Source organism: Branchiostoma belcheri, unplaced genomic scaffold, assembly GCF_001625305.1.
Source record: "Branchiostoma belcheri isolate BF01 breed outbred unplaced genomic scaffold, Haploidv18h27 scaffold32, whole genome shotgun sequence".
Lineage (NCBI taxonomy): Eukaryota > Metazoa > Chordata > Leptocardii > Amphioxiformes > Branchiostomatidae > Branchiostoma > Branchiostoma belcheri.
Window position 1 is genome coordinate 2,359,975 of NW_017803932.1, and position 16,867 is coordinate 2,376,841.

General features: G+C 40.0%; 1 protein-coding gene across 9 annotated transcripts in view; it reads right to left on the reverse strand.

The window, feature by feature from the left end:
• Positions 1–16,634, reverse strand: part of LOC109474813 (serine/threonine-protein kinase MRCK alpha-like) — a 43,323-nt gene extending 26,689 nt beyond the window's left edge. For 6 of the 9 annotated variants that reach the window (XM_019775206.1, XM_019775205.1, XM_019775199.1 and 3 more), the window contains exons 1-10: positions 16,085–16,633; positions 7,020–7,111; positions 6,737–6,820; positions 6,188–6,283; positions 5,289–5,437; positions 4,342–4,435; positions 3,880–3,936; positions 2,578–2,721; positions 953–1,017; positions 278–461 (exon numbers count right to left, since the gene is read on the reverse strand). In XM_019775206.1, coding sequence (XP_019630765.1) covers positions 278–461; positions 953–1,017; positions 2,578–2,721; positions 3,880–3,936; positions 4,342–4,435; positions 5,289–5,437; positions 6,188–6,283; positions 6,737–6,820; positions 7,020–7,111; positions 16,085–16,268 — 1,149 coding nt within the window. In that variant the 5' untranslated portion in view covers positions 16,269–16,633. Of the gene's footprint in view, positions 1–277; positions 462–952; positions 1,018–2,577; positions 2,722–3,879; positions 3,937–4,341; positions 4,436–5,288; positions 5,438–6,187; positions 6,284–6,736; positions 6,821–7,019; positions 7,112–16,084 lie in introns of all 9 variants that reach the window. The other 3 variants (XM_019775202.1, XM_019775201.1, XM_019775200.1) reach the window with 1 other exon arrangement.
• Between the last annotated feature and the right edge of the window lie 233 nt (positions 16,635–16,867).

Sequence of the window (16,867 nt, forward strand, 5' to 3'; positions counted from 1 at the left end):
AGAATTTTGAAGTTCACCCTCCTTTCCCCTTTAAATAAGGCATTTTTACAGTGCACGCCACTGAAAAGATACATTGTATCAGTAACAGAAGCTGTTTCAAGTATGGTTGATTGTGATATAACTCATTTATCATTTACTGAGTTGTTTCAAAATTCATATTGTAACATGAAACCTGAAGGGCTGTATTAGTGGTCTGGCAATTTCAAAGACTAGAATGTCTAACTTCATTTTCCCCCACCCTCACTATGTGCACTTTTGAGGAAAGGACCAAACGTACATATTGCTTGAAGTCGGTGTCCTCCACGTCGAAGTTGGACGTGTCCGTGGGGCTGGACACATCAGGAATGTAGGGAGGGTCCATGTCCCAAATGTTGGTCCAGTCGATGCCCTGGAAGAAGGGGTGTCCCTGGAAGTCCTGGATGCCATTCTGTCCTAATCTCTCCGCTTGGTCACATATTAATCTAGATAAAGAGACAGAAATCTTATTAATTCATGGACCAATCAAAATGTTTAAAATGTTTGCCATCTGATTGATGCTGCAATATACTAGTGGCAGGTAGATGGACTGTGTTCCTTAACGTATGTTCCAGATTGCAGATTTTGACTTCAGGGAAGTGTGCAATCATTGACTTTCTGAATTCCTCCATGTTGGCTTCTAATTCCTGCTGGCTCATCGCCAGATTCTGAGACCTTTAACCTCCTGTCATTTTGCCCCCACCCATATGCTGTCAACTTACTCTGTCCAGACAAACAAATACACAAACACACAGCTCAACCACCAAAAACAATACTTCCATACTGGGATGTGATAACTTGAACAGAACCCTTTTACACAACATAAGGTCCATCCTTGATCATTGGGAAGGTCAAGTTGGGTACTTTATCAAGACAGCGTTGAAAATCTGTCCAGTTGCTTCAGTAACAATTTTCTTGTGTCTCAAGCTGGGTTTACCTTCTTATGATGTCTTTGGCTGCATCAGAAACGTCTGTGATGTCATCGGGAAAACCAAACCTCTCCTGTAGAAATACAGAGGTGACAGGTCAAGAACAGTATTGTGCTGTATTCAAACATCCACTAGAGTTTTAGACATGGCTTATTCTTTTGCACTGTCATGTCTTTTGCATTTGCCATGTAAATGTAGGTCAACGTATGTCTCTTTAATACATCAAAACAAACTGATACAAATGTATTTCACTGCACTATACATGTATTGGAAGTTCCCAAAAGGAAGAGTGGCACAATGTTTTGTCTGAGTAAACACATTGGTGACCTTTATTTAAGCTGGGTGAAATTGCCAGCTTGTTCCTACTTCTTCCATTCAGTACCGAGCACACACACACAGGACCAAGTCATGTTCACAGCTGTTTAAAGAGGACAGCTTGGCGAGGAATCCAGAGGCGCGTCATCAGAGAGACATCATAAATATTTGAGACTGCTCGGGTTCGGGGGGTCACACATACCACACATTACCAGCTCTGTGTCAGGAGCCAGGCATGTTTTCCTTGGTCCCCCAGTTACTGCCGGCTCATTTACAGTAATAACCTCGCTCATAACTGACTGCAATTAACTGGTCAGTTATTGCAATTAACTGGTCAGTTATTGACTACAGGAAGCTTCTACACCCTAACCATATTGCCACAAAACTGTTTACTGTAAATCCTGAAACTTTCACGGTGGCGTTATTTCACAGTAGGAGAGAAACGGAGGTTTTCACCGTGTTTTAAATTCACGTTTGAACCAATTCTGTAGTCACAACACAGAAGTCATAAAGGGAAGATATTTGATGTGGAGAGGTCATCACTAAAATAAAAACAATCCAAAAGTTTCATGATTTACAGTAAAACAACACTGGTGAACCACTGGTAGCAAAAATTACAAGTCCAAAATTACATTCATTAAAAGTAGACATTATTGTTAAGTCGCTGAATCGGATCCAACAGTAATAAAATCCATGAGGGACGTCAGCAGTACGTACATATAAAATTCCTGTCCATACATGTGCATGGCCTGTATGAAGTCAGGGCCAGTCAGTTCACAGATCTGATGAATGACATGGCTATGACTGTGAGCTGGAATTCCCATTGGCACAGCTTGATTTGTGCAGGGTAATAAGTTTATCTGTCAGGCTGTGATGAATGGGTGGGCTGCAGACACTTCAGACCACTCAATGTCATTTAAAGCTTCCAAAGTCTACAGATTCATTCAGAAACCAGCAACTGACTTTGAGTATTTTGTGAATAAAGGCTCCAAAATTGACAGATCCAATCAGAAAGCAGCAACCAATTTTGAGTATTTCATGAATTGACAACGGCTGAAACAAACAAACAAAACGCAAACACTTATGGTTATGATTAGCAAAGCACATTTTTGTTGGTACCACTACTTTAAGACCTTTATGTACATATAGTTATAATATTGTCCCTTAACCCTAAAAATATTACTTCCTACCTAATTTTGTTTATTTCACAAACATGAACGATTCTTCTTACGCCATCGAATTATCTACACATAAAGTCACATACCAATAGTAGCATCTAAAGTGTCGACACATGTATGGATCTACAGGCCCAACTTACTTGATGGTTCATGATTTTGCCGTACGTCTCCACCAGGGACTCAGCGTAAAACGGCGTCTCGCCGAATAGCATCTCGTACATACAGACGCCCAGCGACCACCAGTCACACTCAGCGCCGTATCTGCCCTTCCCATCCTCCATAGCCTAGTGGGGGCGGAAGGAGACAAATTATAGTCTTGATTTGACAAAATGTATTCAACAGCCACAAATACACACTATTGAAGGTGATGGTGTTTGTTTGTTAATAACTGATAAATCTCCATTTTTGTACAATAAGTACAAGCTGTGTAAGACCTGACTGTAAGGTCTGGATTGTTTGTCAGTCAAACAACAGCAAAACAGATATAAAACAAACAGGAAAATAATTTGAGTGTCAAATACACAGGGAGAGGGGAGCTGCAAAAGCATATGAGCATAGGTTGTTGTACTTTTGTTTAGTGTTGTGAGAGTCTGTTAGGCTTACGGCTTAGGAGTGGTTATGTGGCAATTACGAGTACTGTTAGTGTTGGATTTTTAGTCAAAATGGGGTCTGGAGAGCTCATATGACCATAGGTCAGTCACTGCTGTCATCCTACCTAAGAAAAATAAGTCTCCACTCCTGAGGTGTCGCCAAAATGACACTTTCTGTGTAAATTGTGTAATAACACAGTATCTACATCACACAATCTGATTAAGCTGTCCTACCTCAGTGATGATCTTTCAGTGAATGCAGTAGGAAAATAAGTACAAGCTGTTCAATGCTAAAAAAAATGCGCTGACAAGAATTTGTAAAAACTCTTGTCAACGTGTAAAAACACAAGCTAGGTTTTAGCAGTAAGGAAAACTATAGACAGCATTTGGTTAAAAACCAACCAGAAAAAACTGAGTTCTCTTTTTGGGTGAATCTGTTTATGATAACCTTTTGATTCAGACCAATAATTTTCTCAGATACACTTGTTCAACTAGATACTAGCAACACTTTGTAGATACACTTTTTGCTTTTCTTACACTACAACACATGTACGAGATTGTACATACTTTGAAGTGAAAAATTTCCTTGGGAAAATGAAGGCAACATGATATTGGTAGGGTTGGACAGGGAACACTAAGTTGGTTACAGATGTTAGTGGGGGGTACAGATATGGTGAGTTGGTTATGCAATGTGAGTATGGTAGTATATTGTGTGGAATGTGCAGCATAAACTCGTACACGATACGCACCAGAGCAAACATACATTCCTTCACACCATAACAGTCTACTCCTTTCTAAATGTCTACACATGTCTAAGGACATCAGACAGACATGTAGGAGAGAGGAGCCTACCTGTAGGATCTCTGGAGAGATGTAGTCTGGAGTACCCACAGCCACGGAGGACTGGACCTGGAAACAAAGTTCAAACATGTATCAATCAGAGATTTCAGATATGTAGATGAAGGTTAGACATCTAGGTAATAAGATAACAACAAAAAGTAACAGTTACTCAAGCAAGTCGATAGATTTCAGACTTGTAATGTAGGAAAACTTTTTCAGGAATTTATTGGAACAACTGAGATCATATGACATACTTTGAATAGGACTTGTACAGAATCTATACAGGGTTGTGCGGTTTATAAAAATACTTCAAGCTTATAACCTGCATAACAATGATGATGGCAAACCCTTTGGAACATTTGATTTCCGAAGACAATCCCATATCTATAGCCCTTTCAGGAAAATAAACTGGGGAAAACAATTGACTACTACGCAGCAAGCAAACAAACACCAGTTTGTTGACTGGAGACTTACCGTGCCATCTTCCCCCAGCTTCAGGCAGGACCCAAAGTCTGCTAACCGTATGTGACCATTGACATCCAACAGAACATTGTCAGGTTTGATATCCCTGCAGCAGAAAACAAGAAAGCAGACATTTCAGACCATATAGAAGTATTTTGCCCAATGGGTGTTTGTGGCTTTCATGTTCACCCAATTGCCTGTGTCTGACATTTTGACCGCCTGTCATTCTGCCTGTTAATCTTCTTCCTGACGGATGTGGTGTCAACCTACCATGTCCTGGCAGACATTTGAGGGTAAGTTTTCATGGTGTGAAGTATGGATTCCTGAGACAATGACACCTTTTTGACCACATTCCTAGATGATTACAATCATGCATTACTGGCGTATACTGGAACCATGGCATCCCCCCCCCCCCAAATGAGCATGGCTACTGTCCACCAACATGTTTCTGACTAGTTTGCCCACTTCACTCCAGGTCTGACACAGAACAATCGCTCTCCTGTTACCTGCTTCACTTGTGTTACACCTGTGAATCCCCACCTGTTGACAAAACATCCAAGTTTTGACAGGTAGCTGTCAAAGATAAACAGTAGGAGTCACATCCCACTTTATAATGTCCAAACAGTGTTTGTCAGCAGTGGAACAGCAATCCCTGTCTTTTCAGCTAGATCACAGCTCAACTGACAGCCACTTCACTTGGATCAGTCTTTGGGCTTGTGGGTGTCTTAACCCCACTTTCAAGGTCAAGGTATGTGCTCTCTGTCACCCTTGAGTCTAGGAAACATTGTGTTTGCAGTTTCTCGACTGACCCTTTCTTTCTTGGGGTCAACCATTGGCAAGGCCATAAAACTTTTGATCTCCCATTTGAATATCAGACACTCTGAAACGTTATTTCACGCAGCATTTTCAGGTAACATGATCGCAAATATTTGAAGATTGCCAGTATACCAGACTCCTACCTGTGCACATAACCTAGTCTGTGGATGGAGTCCACAGCCAGGATCATCTCAGCTACGTAGAAGCGGGCCATGTCTTCTGGAAGTCGGTCCTCAAACTTGCTCAACAACGTTAGGAGGTCCCCTCCACTGTAGTAATCCATGACCAGATACTGTAAATAGAGTTAAGATAAAGTCAATTCAATGCCTCCACAGTATAAATATAGAATACAACACGGGGTATTCCGTATCGCCCGAGGTATCGGCCCGACCGCGGGTCGGATCGCCCGACGGCCGCAGGCCGGAGGGCGATCCGACTCGCGGGAGGGCCGGGACCGAGGGCGATGCGGAATACACCGTGTTGTATTTTATTTATATCATACCCACCCAAGAAAACGCGCCTTTCAATGCAAGATGAGCCAAAAGTTGGTGCCCCTAAACCCTCAAATGCAACAACATCAGTTCCAACGTCCGGATTCTGTATTCAAATTTTCGAAAGGGGCGCACGCGGTTAGGACGAAACGCGTTCGAATCGTTTTATGGAAGCCATGGAAGCGTTCGATAACGGGTTCCGGACCGGGCCGTACCGTAACGTACGGCCCGGTCTGGAACCCGTTATCGAACGTTATCGCGGCCCGGGTATGATATAATGCATATCAGTAAGGTTGAGAGTTTGAAACCTTTACAACATGAACACAGCATGAACAACACATTAGAGATTTCAGGCTTCCAGGAAGAATGCAATCCTTGGCTTCCTGAATTCCCCCATGTGAACTTCTAATTCATGTGACCAAATTCTTCAGAGACCTTGTGTCATTCTGCCTGTCAATCTTGCCCAATCCATGTGCTGTCAACCCACTCTGTTTTGGACACTCATCAAGTGCTTTACCGGTTATGCAAAACAAACAAAAAAAAAAACTTACCAAATAATCTTCGTCTTGGAAGGCATAATGCAGCTTGGTTATCCATCTCTTGTCTCCTTTCACCAGGACGTCTCTCTCCTCCATAAAACAGGCCGTCTACAACAAGAAATGGCTGTTATCACTTTTGCTTTCTACTTTTTCTGAATCATGTTATCCATCTACCTACAAACCAATGAAATTCAAATCATAAACTCCTGGGCTGAAGTAAAAATAAAACCTAGAAATCTGAGATTTCAGAGTTGTGGGAATTACGTAATAATAATATTGGCTTCCTTAATTCTTCCATGTCAACCACTAATTCCTGTCGGGTCCTTGCCAGATTCACAGACCTTCATGTGCACCTCGTTTACTGTGTCTGACCTTTTAGAGGACCTAGGTAGCTTTGTACTTGTAGCTTTATATGGTAACTTCTACCATATTGCATGATTATTGCTAAATATTGTATACTGGTATCAAGTAGAATATAAAATACACCAAGTAAAACCAGTAGGATATGACTGTAACATCATTTCCTCAAACATAGGAGGGGTTTTAACACCATCAGCTCACCTCAGCCCTTTTCAACATCTCCCATTTGTTAAGTATCTTCATGGCATATACTTGGTCTGTTGTTCTGGACCGTACCACTGCAACCTGCAGGGGAGACAGCATGTCATACACTGTATTTCATAATAACAACAATGTAGGCAAGTAGGTCTTTTATACAATCAGTTCAGGCATTTGTACATTTTAAATCTTATTAAGATTCATTATGATCGACTTATAAAAACATGGTAGCTGAACCATAGTATATTTACATTTCAAACATTGTTTTGACATTTCTGCCACTTACCTCTCCAAATGCCCCACGACCAATGACCTTGAGAGTTTCAAAATCACTTCTGTGGAGCCGTAGCTGTTTTACTCTTGCCGCCACAGGTTTTGCTGTAACACAACAATGGGAAATACATGTTAATAGCAAGTACTTTATTATTCAAGCTGTACTGTTTTTTTGTCAGAATCATACAAAAGAGATATGTTTGAAAATAGGACACATCTATATATGTGTGAAATAAATACCCGAAATGTTAGAAAAAAATTATCAGTATTACTAATACTAGGTACAAGAGATATGGTTAATATAAATCACAAATGCATATATCAAATTAATAATACAAGATATATGTACATGTATGTGTAGATTGTTCCCATTTCCCTATGCATCTGTGTCATACTGATAAAAGTGATATATACATGTACGCAGATATGCTTCCTTCCTGTTATACCAAAGTGTATCTTCCCTGCCTCACCAAATATGCATGAGGCTTCGGGGCAACATGAGTAATTGAAGGGTGGGGCCAGGACTGGCCTTATCCGCTCATGCATGCTGGTACTGTAAATCTATTTACTTTTACAGTATTTTCATTTCACAGTAGAAGGAAAAGGAGGTTTTTGCAGTGACTTCCAGTTAAAACTGGAAATATGTACAGTAAAAATACAATTTTTACATATACTCGTACTATACATATGATTTTGCGGTAGGAGGTCTCTGCCAAAAATATACCACGAAAATTTCACAATTCACAGTAATCAATTTACAGCACCTGATTTCATCTTTCGCCAAATCACGGTATACACTAGTAGAAATATAGAGCATCTTCTATGTTACTGACTAATTTTGCATGAAAGATTAGATTTTCTCTGTAGAAGGTTCTGTTCTTATAAAGTATAAAGGAAAAAGTCCTCTGTACATGTATGTCTGTAAACCATTTCAAATGTACATGTGTATTAACTTGACAATGGAGAAAATATATTAAAATATTCAATATTCAATAGGAATACATTACTCAGGAAAAAATGATATAATCAAAGAAAGATATACATATACATAAGCAATTAAAATACATACAATCAGTGGAATATTCAGCTGTAAACAGCCTCAGACTAACATTAACAATGCAGCATCAAAACCTTTCCTATATTATTATGTATTATGTATTAGTTATTAACTAAAACATGGAGAATATATCATTACTTCTAATAGTTCTATTGATGCCAGGAAATTGCACTACAGAATGTCAGAGCAAGGCTTTATGACACCCTATAACAACACAGGTGGAAGTTATCAACTGGCCTAACAATATAGATATACACCCAAGTATTTTGTACATTCAGAAGAAAAGAAGCAGTGACTTCACACACAAAGCCAATGTTACTAAGCCACACCATTTACAGTAGTTAGATTCTCAAATGTTTTTCAGTGAAACAAGGAGACAAGATGAGACTCTTAGTCTTACAGAGGCCTGACAGTGGAAAACCTAACAACATCCACTGACACTTTCCCATCAAACTATGTTCATGTTCATATATCAGAGTCAGCACTACTTTCGCACTCTCCAAAACAACAAATCAAATAAGTGTGGCCTAGGGGGGACATAAAATCCCCTTTAAATCATTAACCTGCTTTCCCCACTTTTATAAACTCTGTAAAGTGAATTAGGAACGCTTCGTCTGTCTAATCTTCCGCTGTTGCCAAGAACAGAGCCACCTGCACTGCATCACTTTACTGGTGCTGATTGAACATTCCAATTTTGGCATGCTGGAAACGTGGGGGGAAAGCCAGCTCATTCTACAAGCAGCTATGCAATGTTGTTGCGTAAACGTATACATAACCTGGAAGCAAAAAGGAATAGTCTGACTGCCTGTCAAGGTCAACGTTCTGTGTACTTTAGTTCTTGTTCCTAATGATTGCAATGTTTACTTGTTATGTACTTCTATAGCATGACACAAATGCTACATCGCAATGACAATGGATTTCATCATAACGGAACGGAACCCTTTTAGAGGATACAAGGTCACCACAGGAATGTTTGTAGCCATGACCTTGCTAGGTTACAATGAACTTATCAATTACAAGGTTGGGAGATTATAAAGTGGCTGGTCATCAACCAAACTGCTAAATCAGTCTATTTGAAAACTTCAAACAGAAAACAGCTGTTCAAGTTCGGCAATTTTTTTCTTCAGAAAAGTTAGTTCACAACTACATGGTATAGGTGTTACTCTAATTGCTTGTTCCACATACATATAGCTGTTAAACTGCCTTTATGCATAGCATACCATGTAATATTATCAATACTGGGAGGTAACATTTGCCTTTGATGAGAAATGGCCATCTATATTCAACCCTATACATGGGCATTTACATATTCCAAAGTACAATAATACAATTGCCATCCATTAAGTTAACTGCTGTGTGACTGTTTTTTTAAAACCAATGTTAACTCCTGCAGCATTGGCAAGACCAAATCATGCAATTTTTATTATCTGTAATATTTAACAGCTCATACAAAACAGGATGCTGCACAACAAAATAAAATTGAAACAAAATATGATCATGATTTCAATGTCAAGTAAAAAGTCATTGCTGCAGCTGTGCTCAGCATTAGTATGCAGTGTTTCTGCCATCCCCCATGGACTGTCTCAATTATCTGGCTGTAGTTTCTTCCCATTTCACCCTATGGGGGCCACCCAAAATAACACCTTTTACTATATGGAACAGCAACCGATTATAGCCGCAAATTATCTCATCCTAGAGTCACAAAACAAACATAGCTCAAAATAATAAAACCAGTTTTTATTACTTGTTTGCAATTTTGATGCTAGCTCGAGAATTTCAGATTCAATCTCTGAGGAGAGGAAGTAAGATTTGTAATTATGGTACATTTTGCTCATATCATGCTTAAGTTTTTCATGGGCATCTAAATCTTTAGGTTAGGTGCACCAGTGCACTTCTTCACACAAGTTAATTCTGACAAATTTTAGACACACATTCTACTGCATTATTTTAACCGTAAACACCTAAAACACCTCCTTTCCCCCTTCTGTAAAATTAAGTCCTAGAGAACTTACAAGTTACATGTAAAACGATTTACAATATTTGGCAAACACATTTTACAATCCCAGGAAAGATACCAGATATGATAGGGTATTGCTATTTGTGGTTGATACCAGCGTCTCTTTTCAAAACAACATGTCTGTGGTTAGGAATTCAGGAGGTAATAGATTGGGATAGATACACAGAGCACACACCTGCCCACACTTAACTACATACATGACCAGAATTCCAATGAGCTTCAGGAAGAACAGGAATTTTGATCAGTAGATCTAGAACTCTGCTTTTAAATTCTAGCATTTCTGCTTTTTTTTACCTCCTGGCGTGGTATTTGTTCAACGTGAGTATTCTCGAAATGTCTCTCTTTGCCTCCCTTGTGAAAATCAATGCTTGAGGCTCAAAATGCCCACCTGCAACCTACAATTTGCAGAGAACATTTGAACCTTACCGATAAAGCTGAAAAAAAACCTTAACTTTTTAGGTTTGACATTCAGGTCTACATTGCTGATATTGTTGAATGAAAACTTTACAGTACACCTTTTAGGTGTTCATGACTGTACAAATTTAGCAAGGTGCCAGTAAACTACCATGAATATCATCTGCTGCAGAAGAGCTGTACCTCTTCCAATAGTTTTACTTTGTGGAACATTTTGCATCACCTGACATCACAGGTGGCAAGTACAACCTTTTTTGCTGGTTCCTGCAAGAAGGAACTATTGTACAATGGGTAATTGTTACAACACATGTTTTTGAATGCACACTATTTACATGTACATGTACACATCATGTATGCTGCCTGCTAAAATAACAACTACTTAGGATTTGGACAACATGCATGGTTCCGTATGGCATGACGCAGAAAGTTATAGGAATAACATACTTTTAGCTGTGATTTCAACAGAAATGAAGACATTCAAATTGTCACTAGTACCAGAACAGATGCCTTTGAGAAAATCTGATATCTATCTTGCATCATGTTGTACAGCAAGACACAATTTAGCCAATGGCTACAAGGTCTTGTTTTGTTTTCACAAATAAACCATTTGATTGATTGATCATGTCAATATTTATTTGCCAGGCTACTCTCTAGACGAGTAGGAACTACTAGGAAGTCTCATATCAAAATATGACATGCACACTTCAAATGGGGACCTGTCAATTGTGGTCTGCAATATGCCTCAACTTGGGGGGTGGACAGTAATTTACTTCAACTTGACTCAAATTACTGAATCACAAAATACCAGGGCTCGAAATTCATTTTTGGGAATAGGTGCACTGGACTGGTGCACCCAACCTGAAAAATTGGGTATACAAAAAATTTCTTGGGTGCTACATAAAAAATAAAATAAGTAGAATGCCAACAAAAACTAATTTTGTTTTATTTGAATATTTCTGAAGAAAAGTACTATAAAAATGATAATGATTTTGTTATTTTTCTGACACCTGGATGTGAGAATATGCCGTATACTACTATACATTTGACATCAGACTTTACATGCATAAACCTACGAATATATTTGGGTGGACAGTTTTAAATTTGGGTGTACCAAGGTGTACATGCACCCAGTATTTGGAGCCCTGAAATACTGTATGCACAATTGTGCTGTCTATAACAAAGAAATGGGGTAAAGCACAAGTAAACAAAGACTACTAATACCAAGATATCTTTCTCCAGGAATGGAACCCAGGTCTCCCTTCTGATAGGCTGGCTACTAACATACACAAACACAGATCTGCCAAGTTTCAGGTGACCTAAATACAGAGCCTGTCCACAGCAGGTGTATACAGCACTGCAGGTATATAATTCAACAGCCAAAAATTATTCAAAACTGATTGACAGGTAAAAGCCTGCTGCTAGGCACATCTGCCATTTTGTTGGTCAAATCAAACATGGTGCTTGGCAATGCTTTTACAAGTACAAGCCTCCTCAAAAGCATTTTTGAAACATTTTGACTTGAGTTAAAATCTTAGTAAATTAGAAGTCAGCACTGACAAGAATACATTTATGGTGAGGACACCTTATCATTCCTGATACAACAGGTAACAAAAATAGTCAATTTCTAAAAAAAATGTGTAACACATCAATAAGAAATGATTAAAACACCATAAAAGAAATAGGTCAAACAGCTGGATGTTAGTAAGTCTTGCTATTAAACTAATTTAAAGTAATGGTTCTTGATCAAGTTGATGACTGTAATAGTAATCACCTTCAGGAATCTAGCATAAAAACATTCGTTTTTGTTTTAGAGGAAAAGGAGACTGGTCAAAGGTACAAGATGTACAGAATACTGACCTACCATGTCACCCTAATGTTACAGGCTCATTCTACCTTGGGTTACATGCAGGTAGACATTACGTATAATTTCATCTGTACTAACTTGAAAATGTAGGTGGCACATGAGTCACAAGCCCTGTAATATTTTTATGGCAATGCTGAAAAACACTCCATTACAATGTGAGTTATAATATAAGTATATAACAATGCAAAATGTCACTAGTCCCATTAGTCTGCAGTATATACATCCAGATACAGTTGGCACCATTATGTGAAGATGACCCTAACCTCTGACTCCTATATGTCAGAACCTTGCAAGACCTGTTAACACTCTCCATCTTGTCTGTTTGTTCTGTGAGGATGCCATATCTGGGACAGGGTGATTAGTGTCTTACAAATGAGTACTGCTCATCTTCTTTCACTCATTTACTGTCACAAAGACAGTGATGTCTACATGTACATGTATAATCTGCCACTGACCAAAATTTAGTTTACCTTCCTCACACGACCAATCCCATAGCCTTGCCTACCTCCAAAACATAGAAGTGAAAATTAAAAAAACAGAAATGCAAATATTTGATGGACATGCAGCCACTGTCTTATTGGTTGAACCAGTACTTGCCAATTACGTATTCTCAATATTTCTCAATCTTACAAGAAAATTTTGTCACGGAATCAACACTCTGTTATCCTGGAGATAAACTCAGTGTACGTGCAGGCATTTATTCCAAGGTATCAAATTGTGCTTTTCACCTAGGTAGAGAAAACCTTGCTATCTAAACAGAACTGTCAAAAAGAAATCCAAGGCATCTACTGTAGTACTTTTATAAACTAACTGAGCTTTTTGAAGGGTCGGTCTTTGTATATGTACATATAATGAACTATGTACATGCAAATACTGACATGAACGATACTGAAAATGAAATAAAACTGCACTGCCTAATTCATTCCAATGTAGTGAACAGTCTTTTTTTACAGTACAATACTTAAGGGTAACAGCTGGACGTGTACTTTCATTTTAAGACAGACTGACAGTACTGTAGTTGTGCACTTTCACTTTTATTATTCCCATTATGCATACTGAAATACAACATTTTCTAACCTTGAACACAGAAGGACATGAAAAAGTATTGAACTGAGTCTTGCTAAGACAATGTTAACTTCCAAGTTCAAAGAGGGTCCCTTCTGGGAGTTGGCAGGGCTTTTCTTGGTGACCTTTGCCTCCACCTGTCTCCACATCTGGGTCAACACTTCCCAGCTCTGCTGCATGGAATGTGTGGGCAGACCAGACACACTGGAAACCTGGGAACTTTTGTGGTGGTTTCATTTTTCCAGTTCGACAGCGTGAATATGTGTTTCCGATATATTCGACTCCTGTGCTAAAGAACTGCTTCAACTGCTAATTTAAACAATGCAAAAACCCCTTGTTCAATCATTGTGTGAAATAAACCACTGCAAAATACACAAATTTACAGAACATCATTCCAGCAGTACCTCCACTTCTGTGGCCTATGCAGGGATACACACTGGACAGTCAGTAGTGCAAAAATATGTTGTACTGTGAGTTCTTAATACTTCACAAATTGATATTACCGATATGATCTGATGATGAGAGAGTTTCCATGATCGACACTTTAGGGACAGCAGCAGAAAAAATCAATTCTACAGCCTGAACTGTTGACAGAATCATCATTATCTTCAGGAGCTTTCATCATTTGGATGCCGTCCATCACTTGTAGAGATAGCAACACCTCATCAGAGACAGCATTGGCAAATACAGATTACCAGATTACCGTCCACATGGGAACTGATAGAATTACTCCCAAGGAAAATGTTGTATTCATAGATTTCTTCTCTGATTCTCAGAATTAGCACAGTGGTCCATTGCTGCCTTCTTCTTCAGCATTACCTTGTAACAGTAAATGCTGGCATAACAGAAAGGGGATGGTGGTGCGTGTGTGTGGGGGGGTTAAGTTAGGGGGTCGGGTCCATTTCTGCTTTGAGTACAATGCCTCTGCATGTAACTCTGCATGTAAAGAAACTGAAACAGCAATACTGAAACTCAGACAGGGTTTGAAATACCACCTGATAGTGATACCCCATGCATATGCAGATAAGTGCAAGTAAAACTGGAGCTACGTTGGTATTTTGTGATGTCACCTTCATTAGCAGCATAGGCTATTCCTAATTGTATTGGTTACAGGAGATGGTTAACCTGCATAAGTCTATGTACTGGATACTTTGGGCGGCGTATGCAGGTTTTATGTATCTATGACAATGTCATACCTGGGCCGCGATAACATTCGTTCCGGGTGTTCTGGTCCATGTGATAACTAGCGGTACGTAACGGCCCTGGTTCTTAAACTTTAAAGGTACGGCCTGGGCTTCCAAATGTTCCAGACAGTAATTCGAAAGCGTTTTGCGCCCCCTTCGAAACTTCAAACACCGAATTTTAATGTTGGAATTAACGCCGTTACACTTTTGTTTAGATACACCAAATTTTGTGTCCGGTGATACCTCTTGGCAGCATGTGTAAAGCTGTCCCAATATCAGGTCAGCAGATATCAAGAAAACTCTGGTGTGTGAAGTGGGCCTGTGTTTCATTTACAGAACATTTACCATCATTCAAGGTAACAATCACTCCAATGGGTGAACCCCTCCTTTGACTGATTCAAATTTATGAAACATAAACACTTTCCCATAATTTCTTACGGTACCAAATAAATAGAGGTGACCACCACAGCATGGCCTACTAGTCTGCCATTTTGGACAGTGATTGAGCCCTTACCATAAAATAAGCTGGCATGAACAGTGTTGTGCAGCGTACACATTGTCGTGATGTCACAGGCACAAATTACATATCAAGTCATACTCGTTATGTATCACCTAATGTCAACTGGCCGGCAGGCTTTTGCCGTTGACTTGACCCTGTGACCAAGCACTAGTCATCTGGCTAGGTCCTGAGCAGGGACAGTGACTGAATACTGGACACTTTACTTTTCTAGAGCAGACAGATGACAGATATAACAACACCAAGTGTGATCTGTATGGTACAGATACTGAGATAGGTCAACTACGGACAACTTTTCATGTTGTAATGTATGTGGCAGTAATAACCTGAACATCCTGTCTTCTTTGGACACTGCAACTTCCGCCCTGTCTAGGTGACAAATAAAATCACTCAGCTACATCTGTTATGCCCTAGTTCCCCCAACGTTGACTTTTAATCACTATGACATAGTTTACTACAATTTATGAGCCAAAATGATACCTTAAATAAGCTAAAGCACAGCCAATGCTAGTATTCTATAATAGGACTGTAAATAACTATCATACCGGTGGGGCAAGAATGCACAACTACTACATATACAATCACAAAATAAGGTGACGACTTCTCAGAAACATTTGCACCAGCTTCAAAACGCTCAAGTATCTCATCCAGCCCAAAACGTTAGAAAGTCTGTAGGTTCTTTGTCTGTACACTCTGGCCGGAGTGAAATTATGGGACAGTTGGTAACTTTGAGGGTGTATATAAAGGCTGGATCTGTGCACAGCCCAAAGCTGAGTTTTATCGGTAGGGTGTGTTCAACCCAGTAATTACCGGATACCTATGCAGTCAGTATACCATCGTCAAGTCCCTCGGAGTCGGAGGGTGCCCCGGGGAGTACAGGTCAGACTACAGGGCGATCTATTCCCCGGGGATTGACGAGCTTAGCACGACGCAGGGTGACCCACAAACCACCAAACTTACCCCATTCCACGAACTCGGAGACGCTCTTCTCTCGGCGCAGTGTGGACCCGCAACACTCGTCGTACAGAACCAGCAGTATATCCAGCAGAGATTCGATTGAAAGTGACTCTCCTTCTTTGGGTCCGTTACTGAATAAGTCTTCCAGCCGACGAAGGCGCTCCTCTGCGACCTGATCAAGCGCCATGGCGGCAGATTGTTCTTCCTGGAGATTTTCACACCAAGTTTGAGAGACTAGATATACGGCATCCCCTGGTGTTGATCGAGGTAGTGCCCTCTCCCCGACACAGAAATATTGATAACAGACCCCTGGAGTGATTCTCTGCCTAGCATCGGCGTCGTGTTCCGGCGTGGTTTACCTCACGAAAGGGCGTTAGATCGACAGCATAGGAGCGACTGGTCTTCTTGCACAGATTTCTCGGTTCCAAACCCCACGACTCGGTAAAATACGGGACTATCCCGTGTCTTTTCTGCGCCTTCCTTTCAGAAGGCCGATGCTAGAGGAAAGATGGCCGACCGAATTCTTCTCAGGACCACAAGGCATGATGGGACGGCCATTCTAAACATGACGTCATCCTATATTAATAAATTAATCTCATTAGGGGAGAACCAGTTCTGCGCCTTTTCCGGCGTGTTTTTTCTGTCCGCTCTTTTGATGGGCAGAATGTCAGTCAACGTATGTCTTTCTATGGTTTTGAATTTGATGTATGAAAGCATGTAACGTTACATGGCAGCGAAGACTAACGTTACATTCAATCTACTATTAAGGGGGTCAGAGCCGTCAGA